The 9,567-nt window shown below is 39.8% G+C and overlaps 1 protein-coding gene and 1 long non-coding RNA gene across 18 annotated transcripts in view; one reads left to right on the forward strand and one right to left on the reverse strand.

Moving 5' to 3' along the window:
- The window catches only part of LOC116696703 (uncharacterized), a 17,873-nt gene extending 17,240 nt beyond the window's left edge, over window positions 1-633 (reverse strand). Inside the window, exon 1 of the long non-coding RNA XR_004333810.1 lies at window positions 623-633. This is a non-coding gene — a long non-coding RNA (uncharacterized LOC116696703). The remainder of the gene's footprint in view (window positions 1-622) is intronic.
- kcnq5b (potassium voltage-gated channel, KQT-like subfamily, member 5b) overlaps window positions 1-9,567 on the forward strand; it is a 150,613-nt gene that overhangs the window by 137,205 nt on the left and 3,841 nt on the right. For 8 of the 17 annotated variants that reach the window (XM_032527055.1, XM_032527091.1, XM_032527040.1 and 5 more), the window contains 4 exons: window positions 1,237-1,460; window positions 5,066-5,177; window positions 7,961-8,092; window positions 9,204-9,311. In XM_032527055.1, the coding sequence (XP_032382946.1) occupies window positions 1,237-1,460; window positions 5,066-5,177; window positions 7,961-8,092; window positions 9,204-9,311 (576 nt within the window). The remainder of the gene's footprint in view (window positions 1-1,236; window positions 1,461-5,065; window positions 5,178-7,960; window positions 8,093-9,203; window positions 9,312-9,567) is intronic. The other 9 variants (XM_032527107.1, XM_032527130.1, XM_032527122.1 and 6 more) reach the window with 3 other exon arrangements.

The raw sequence follows: 9,567 nt of genomic DNA on the forward strand, positions 1-9,567 counted from the left end.
TGTCTGGATTTACCCTGCAGAGATCTGAGGAGCAGGTAACCATAGTCCACATAAATTCACTGGAGTTTAGAATGCCAACACAAAGAATATGTAAGGTAACAGACATCCGGCCGAAAAGAAGGACATCCGGCAGAATTCCCGGCAGCAACAGAGCAATCCTGGAAGTGGAACATCATGAATGTAGACATGTCCACTTCAGTTTAATTTGACTTAATCAAAAGCTGTCCTGCTGATGTAAATCGTCGCAAGAGCACCAAATGTGTATTAACTCACAGCTGAAAGTAGTTCCCTACAAAATCACATTTATCCCTGTTTAAGAATTGTTTGACAAAACGTACAGTGCCGAGTTGGTTTAGGAAATGATTGAGCCTCTTTTTAAAAAGAAAAACCTATGTTTTTCACCTGTTTAAAAAAAATATCTACTTCTTCAGGAGGAACCAATAAGCTAGTGCCACAGAAAGGTTGAAGACCAACTAACGCATTGTTGGTGTTGATCCATTCATTCGATTTGCTGACAATAATAAAACTATAATATGAGCCTCATTCTTTGATGTCAAACTACTTATGATCAATTCAAAATACAGGACCACTTTTAAATGAGCCATGCCTGACGCTTGTGCACCGCCTTTGCATGCAATCATTATATATAGCCGCACAATCAGAGAATCAGCCACGCCCTTGCTTTCTTTACACTTCACCGTCCTGTTCCTTCCCTTGAAGTAATTTTCATCTATTTTCTTTCATAACCTCACTCTTTCATGGCACTTTACATGGAACTTATGTGCAAATAATACGATAGCTTTAAATTGGGATTTGTTGTAGTGTAACACTATTTAACCATTTAATATGATGATGTGACATTGAAAGTCAATGTAAGTGGGGTCCAATTTAAAAAATGTGAACACATCAAGGCACAAACTACACCACACAGTCGAAGAATGATACCCAACCTGAGCTTGCATTTTGTGCAAAGCACCTGCTGCAATGCTGCGATGCATGCTAGTCTCCATGTTGTCCTGCAGCCCTTCACCCTCATGTTAGTAGATACAGTTCTGAATGAAGACATATGAAGGGATTGTGTAGAAACAGATTTATGCCAAAAGTCTTAGCTCATTTATAGTGTTGCCCTAAAAACGTAACATGTCTTTATCTGTCATTCCACCTCTTCATAACATCGTTCCCTTCTTACTCTTCTCCCTCTTCTTTTCCACTCTTCATCCTTATTGCACTCCACAGTCAGAAGTTGAGCTTCAAAGACCGGGTGAGGATGGCGAGCCCTCGAGGTCAGAGCATCAAGAACAGGCAGACGTCTTCGGTGAACGACCGGCGCTCTCCAGTGGCTGATGCCGGGACAGAGGGCACCAGCCCTGCCAAGGTGCAGAAGAGCTGGAGCTTCAACGACCGCACACGCTTCAGACCCTCGCTCCGCCTTAAGAGCCAGTCGCGCTCCACCACTGATGGTGAGTGACCATACGATGATGTCGTATTATTACGAATCCTACTTGGTTTCTTGGCAAGACCCGCCCTATGAAAAAGCCTGATTGGTTGAGGTTAGGCATTGACCTTGAATAGTCAAAGGTGCAGTAAGCAATGTGGAATGTTGATATTTGAACTCAACTGCCAAACAAATCCAGTGAGTGATATATTCTCATCGATCTCTGAGCAAGAAAGCAAATGAAATGTCAAACTGTTCCTTTAAGTCCAAGCATAACATAACGGAACCCCCCAGTTTCACTTCCAATATAGTATTGGCTGACCATCCAACCCCCCACAACTGGTTTTGCCCACAATTTCAGGCACCTGAGTGGAGGAATGCTTATGGTTGTTTGCGTTTCCCTTCTTTGGCCTAGCAGTGCCGGCCTAGCAAGCCCTCCTGGGTAGCAGCCAGTTGGTGTTTGTGGTGGGTGGACTGATGGATTGATGGAAGGTGGGGGTGTCACATGGGATGTCATATCCAGCCGGCTGACTGAGTCGTACTGGTGGAGAGGAATCAATAACCAAGCTAGCCAGAACCAAACCACACTCCATCTGTTGGCTAACTGAGATGTTAGAAGTTGGGAAACATTTCCTCTTCATTATAGGTGAAATAAAAAGTAAACTGTATATTAATAATCTATGTTTTGTTTGATGGAGCACATCATAAATTAGGTGACCCAATATTCAAGTCCCACATTATCTTCTTAATGCCCACAGCTTTGACTCTTTGTATCTCACACACAAACAGACACATATAGCGTTTGGTTACAGTCCAGCTTTTATGTGGAAAAAAATGATATCTCAATATTTTCTGTGGCAATACTGTATTGATACACAGACACCAAGTATTGATCTTTTGTTTTAAAGAAAAATTGCAAATGAGAATTGTAACTTTTATGACAGTGTTGGTCAGTTTGTCTGCTTGACAATCCCTTTTGCAGCAATCAAATGGAAATGAGATAAACTTTGTAGATGAAACAGAAGTTTGGGGACATGAAAAAAGGTAATTGAAATAGGTAACATATTGCAGTGTACTGCAGAATATTGTAATACGTTAAAAATTGCAATAATATTGTATCGTAGGACCTCTGGTGATCCCAACACCTGGCTCTGTAACCCTCTGCTGACCCACTCAGGGTTTTGAACATAAGAGTGACATTGTCACAAAGTTGTCACATTGTTTGTAATATATCTGCAGATCCACCAGAGGCCTGTTCTTTACTTCTAGTCAGCACTTCCAGACAGCTGCTCAAACGGTTTCCTCTTTCATTCTATAAGAACAAAATATCTGTGCAAACATAAACGCAGACCAGAATGATATTAAAAAAGGTTTATTCCAGTCCAATGTCAGGAATACACAACAAAAAGAACCAAGTCCAAAACAAATCCAAAGTGATCCAGAGTGCAAAGCGTGAGTGGTGCCGTGTCCGACAATCCTGTTAGCCAGGGTGGAGAGCAGGAGTGGTGGATGGCTGGAGTGAAGATAGAAGCAGGAGTCAGGTAAACAGGAACTGTGGCAGACAAAGAACAAATAAGTACAAGCAAGGTATACGAACAAATCCAAATGTTGAGTCAGCAAGGAGACTAACGTTGTGTCTAAACTATGATCTGACAAGGAGTGGTAGGTTGACCGGGTATTTGAAGCAGAGGTGAGTGGATCTGATGAGCTGCAGCTGGAACCCTGACTCCCGCACACCAGACTTCACTCCTGCAATCAAGGACAGACAGAGGGGAGGAGAGCAGAGACAGGGTGCAACTAGCAATAGCCCTAACAGAGACCTGATATCACGCAATACTTTGTGACGCTAAGACCGACAACTTGCCATCTGAAAGTTGCAAGGGTGGTTTTTCTGCTCACAGGCGCTAGGGGGAAGCAAGACAGCCACCATTCAACTCAAAAAAAGTCATATAACCATCCCAATGACCAATTAAGCTAAAAAAAACTGCATAGTTCCCCTTTAAAGGGCTTCTCTGCGCCACTGTCCGGATCTGCTGCTTTAGATTAAGTTTGCTGTTATTGTTTGGTTGTTTTCACTCATTCTGCTGCTTTTGCTGTTTTGCTTTTGTCTTTGCTGCTTTCGTTGCCTTGCCTTGTGTCTTTGCTTTTTTGGCTGTTGACTTTGCTGCTGCTTCTTCTGTTTCTGCTGTGTGTTTTGCTTTAATCCATTTAATTATTAAATGGATTTGCTGGATTTTCTTACCCAGAATTGTGGTAAAAACTAGGGTTGGATTGGATTAGATAGATTAAATGGACTTTTATTGATCCCAAATTGGGAAATGTCAGTGCCAGAGCAGCAAAATATCAGACACACAGCACATATACAGAACATACAATCAATAATAAATAGTGTAGAATACAAGTACAACTATAAAAAGGAAAGAATGCACAAACGTATGTAACTGCTTAAATAGAATTAATAAAGATGTGAGGAAAACCTGTTTGTGCAAGTCGCAGTGCTCAGTAGTGTGGTTTTTATATGAGTCTTGTCTAACTCTCATTGATGAAGTGTTAAAAAGTTGTATTACCCGTGATAGTAATTGATTTGGTCAGTGCGACACCAAAGCTGTCGGAGCCTTCTAGACTCTGTGCTAAGGTTACCCTGTACTGGGCTTGCTCTGTGCTAGGCTTGTCCTGTGCCAGGGTTACTGTCTGCTAGTGTTACTCTGTGCTAGGGTTACTCTGTGCTAGGGTTACTCTATGCTACAGTTACTCTGTGCTACGGTTACTCTGTGCTAGGGTTGCTCTGTCACTGATTTGCTTGTCACTAAAACTGCCTTTAGTGTGAAGTGTGGGGTTGGTGATCTGGGGTTAACAATTCTACTATGTAGAGCCATTGCCACCAGGGGCTTTGTCAACTGATTAGCAAGGGTGGGGCCTACACACCTGTAGACAGTAATTTATGCAAGCTCTAATCAGGCCGGAGTTAAAGTACCCTAATGTTTAGTTTATCATACCAAGCAATCATGGCAAAAGTTAGAAAAGATTCCCTAAAGGACTTAGAAACATTATGTCTTTATTTTATATCTACTTTGAAAGTATTACGATTTAACGTCCTAAGGAAGTACAGACGCTTCACAACTGGCATCAAACTTCAAATTTTATATCAATGACTGTTCCCAGATAGTTGTTATATGCTCTGCAATTGAAAAAAATATTGGAAGAATGAAAGCATCCCTGGTGTACAGCCATGCAGGAATGACTGATAAAATCAGATGCTTTATTCGGAGCTGGGTGGGAGGAATCTGATCACTGACTGCATGTCAGTTGGCAATTTCAGACTAATGCATCACATGTAAATGCACAGTCTGAGTCCCTGCCTCACAAACTAAACAGATATTTATTTTTTTGCATTCAATTAAAATGTCATTAGTGACTTAAGGTAGAAGTCAGAAGTCTAAGATTTTCCTCACCACTATTGCACTAAATGCTTGCTCTTAGGGTAATTGTTAGGTCTTTGTAAATTATAATGGGGTGTAGACCTATTCTGTGTAAAGCGTCTTGAGATAACTCTGGTTAAGATTTCATATTATCGATAAAATTTAAATAAATTGATCAATGAAGAAACAGATACCACATGTTTCTTCCCAGCAGCAGACTCCAACATGGCGGGGGACGATGGCTTTGATGAGAAAGGCTGTCACTGCGAGATCATGGTGGAGGACTTGGTGCCTTCAGTCAAGGCTGTCATTAGAGCTGTCAGGTGAGTCAAAGTCTCCTTCATTTCAAATAATATTGTATTTGTCTAGCATGCAAATAAACCCTGATTGCAACTCCCTGCCTTCTGGGGCTCTCTTGATTGAACATGCTCCGGGAATTGAAGTGACTGCACAAATATGTATTTTCTGTTTAATGCGAGCATTAAAACTGCAAAGCTATGTAAAGTGATAGAGCATGTGTTTTGGCCTAGTCTCACATTGCCAGCCTTATCTCCACAGTGCTTCGGAGTAACATCTGGCTAGACCCCAGATACATTCTGGGATGTAGACAAAATTGCTCTAAGTTGTTTGCATTTCTTTACAATTGTCTAGGGTGGAGCTAAGCTCCAGAAGGAACTCTTTTTAGTGGAACATTTACACCCTGCAAAAGAAAACGCCACATACAATAGTAAATGAAGTTAAATGTTCACACAATACAGTAAAGTGAGATATTTGAATTAGCTGGATACATTGTTAAACGTCATTTCCTCTTACCAGTGTGTTGCCGTGTGCAGTCCACCAATCGGTCCCAAAACGTCCCTGTTAGATAGCAAATGCCATAAACATATTCTTTGTAAATCTTTACAATCATTCCCCGAAAGAACCAAGGAGACCTACCTTGTTGCACATAAAAACTTGCTATTGTCAGCGTGTAGTTTGCTAGCTCGGAGATTATGGTTGTTGTTTCCTGTAGCGATGGGATTTTGAGGCAGCACAAAGAAAGCTGAAGGTGAGGGACATCCGGCATTTTCTATCGCATCGAGACTATCTCTCCACTGTTACATATTCCATATGTACGGGGGAGGATCCCACTGAGGTCTGGTACGTGGATACTTCTTTAAGACACACCGGCTTTATCTATTGACGTCAATATTAACTGCATTTTAGGTTTTAGCATTCATTGCATATAAATCCACATCCATCTAATATCTAGAGATTTCTTTGGGATGGTTTGTTATTGTTACAGTATAAAGTGTTGTACTTCTTTTCAGCTCCATGTGTAGTAAACGGATGTTATGTATTTATGACTTAATTCATGAGGAGAATGTGATTGATGCAGACCCACAGCCACTTCCTATTAAAGATGGTTTCAGTGTCTCATACTATTTGCCTGATGAAGGTCTAGTACTGGAATGTTGCCATTTAATTGATCTTCCAAGGTTGGAACAATTTTGCTCATGTTACATCTAGCATGTTACATTGAATTAAAATCTGATAATTGGTAGGCTGTATGATCACTCTATCAGTCCACACCTACACAGTCCTGATGAAGCTAATTTGCTGGGTTTTTGGGGCGTTAAAGTCTTACTGTAATAGATAATACCTAATGTTTTAATAACAGTGATTGTTTCTTAATTAATCCTGAAGATTTGATGTTTTGGATAAATTCAGATTTGAAGCCAGGCTCAGTTGTATTTCTGTCTCTGCTTGCCGATCCTTTCCTCTCTCCTCAGAAATTCACACATTCGGTCAAATACTCATGAATTTTGCCTCGAGGCTCCACAGCTGCATACAGCACATTCATAGAGCTGCTTTTGTTGTTGAGTGATAGTTTTACATGCACATCGGTAAAATAAGCAGCCACAACCTCAGTAGATGTTTTACAGTGTAGTGATTGTTCAGGTGTTCTGACCGTTTGCATTGGTGTAAAGAAACACTTAAAAAATAAAAAAATAAAGGAAAACAAATGCATCTTTATGTGTTTTCATTAGCTAGAGGCTGTGAAATAACTCCGCTTCGTACTTACATACATACATACATACATATAGTACATACATACATACTTACATATAGTACATACATACATACATGCAGTACATATATACATACACATAGTACATACAGACATACATACATACATACATATAGTACTACATACATACTTACATATATGACTACAACATACTAATGCAGTACATATTACATACCACTAGTACATACATACATACATACAGACATACTATAGTACATTACATCCATACTGCAGTACATATATACATAACATGTACTACTACATACATACATTACATATAGTACATATACTTCATATAGTACTATACATACGTACATGCAGTACATTTCATACACATAGTACATCATCATAATACTACTACATACATACTACATCTAGTACATACATACTTACATATCTACATACATCATATACATCAGTAACATACATACATCACATAGTACATACATACATACATACATATGTACATACATAACATACATATAGTACATACATACTTCATAGTACATAACTACATACATGCATACATACATCCATACAACATGCAGACATACATACAGACAGATATACATACCAACATACTTACATATAGTACATACATACATACATGCAGTACAGACATACATACATACATATACATAGTACATACATACATACATACAGCACATGCAGTACATACAGCACATGCAGTACATACATACATACGGTACATGCAGTACATACATACATACGGTGCATGCAGTACATACATACATACGGTACATGCAGTACATACATACATACAAACATACATACAGCCTATGTTATATAGTTATAAGTAGTATGTGGTACTTATTTCTTGTTTGTTTATTTCATATTAATGTTAAATACGTTTATGTATGAACCAACAGCCAAGGCAAATTCCTCGTAAGGGCTACTTACTTGGCAATAAATCCTTTTCTAATTCTAAATCTGATTCTGATTCAGGGAGAAAAACTGACTGTATAAGCGCTCCCCCTGGTGGATAATGTTTGAGCTTCTCTGTTGTTTGTGCAGGATAATGAAGTTCCATGTAGCCAAGAAGAAGTTTAAGGAGACCCTGCGTCCTTATGATGTCAAGGATGTGATTGAACAGTACTCTGCTGGTCACCTGGACATGCTGTGTCGCATCAAGAGCCTGCAGACCAGGTAGGAAGGACCACAGGCCACACACACTGCATGACAACACAGAGTACCCCAACTTCATTTTAAGACTTTTCAAGACATTTTTAATACCATCTAGGATGAAATTTAAAGCCAACTTCAGGGTCATATCAGTGTGGATTCTAAGCCAGAGAAAAGTAAAAGTAGTTACCAAGTAACGTTAGCTGAATTTAATTAAGCATTTTTGTGAATTGTTTGAACTCTGATAACATAAAATGAAAATAAAAAAGGTGTCACATTTAGAGCTTGTATACTAGGAAACAAAAAAGAATACAAAATAAATGAATTAAAAAAATGAAAGAACACCCACTCAAATTATTTCTTTATGACATTACGGAATTTATTTAATCCTAAGAAAAGGACAAGAAAACAAATTGAAGATGAAATTGTAAACGACATTTAATACTCAAATACTTATAAGGCCTTATTTTTAGAATATTAAATGTAAGACGTTTTATATACTTTTAAGACCTGAGTGGTACCCTTCAACCGCTGACAGAGCTCATTCCCCTTGTCTTCAACTAGAGATGTTTGCCCACACTCAGGGCTTTAAATTACCACCTGCCAAAAGTAAAAAATTACCTTTTGGGGGCAACCTGGTAAATCTAGTAGCCAAATGTGGGCGTAACATAATAACATAATATTTATCTGGCAACACTGCTTGTAGATCCTACAAATCCTACATTTCCCATGAACACTTTGTTGTGACGTGGGCTTCGTGCCTAGCGTGTGGTGTCGAGCAACATTAAAACTTAGGAGACAAACGGAACAGCGTTCTGGAGCCAGAGGAGCTGAAATCAAAAAAAAACATGGCTAGTGAAAAATCTGATTGGCTACTGGCTACTAGCCATGTTGGCTGGTGATTCAAAAGGTAAATTTAAAGTCCTGCCCACACTGTACCTAATGTGTCTGTATCTTGGTGTGTATGTGCATGCGTGTGTGTATATGTGCACCCGCGCTCATACCTTACACATGCATGGGTATATGTGTGTGCTACGCGGGTGTGTTGGTTCTTTGCATTTTTGTGATTTTGTCTGTGTGTGTTTATACATGTGTACCTCTACGTGTGTGTGTGTTCCCTTTGCTTTCCTCACAGGCTGGACATGATAGTAGGCCCGCAGCCCCTGAGCAGCCGGGCCAAGACCTTTTCCTCCCCCTCCCTGCCTGTCTATTACAGCCAGGGCAGAAAGAACTCCACCCAGGGGTCAGAATAACACCTTGACCTGGAATTGCTCTGCTCTTTTCTCACAAACTTCCCTGTCTTTTTCTGTCCTGAACATGAATCCACTAACAAAACTCAACTGAAATGCAATATATTGAGTTTGGTTTGGGCATTGGCTGTTTTTATCTGATAAAAGATTCTGGGGAATTCTGGAAAATTCTGGGGTCCTCATGTGAGTTTGCAACCTCGCTAACACATATAACATGCACGCAAGTGCGCGCGCACACACACACACACA

The sequence above is a fragment of the Etheostoma spectabile genome, chromosome 2 (assembly GCF_008692095.1).
Source record: "Etheostoma spectabile isolate EspeVRDwgs_2016 chromosome 2, UIUC_Espe_1.0, whole genome shotgun sequence".
Taxonomy (NCBI): Eukaryota; Metazoa; Chordata; class Actinopteri; order Perciformes; family Percidae; genus Etheostoma; species Etheostoma spectabile.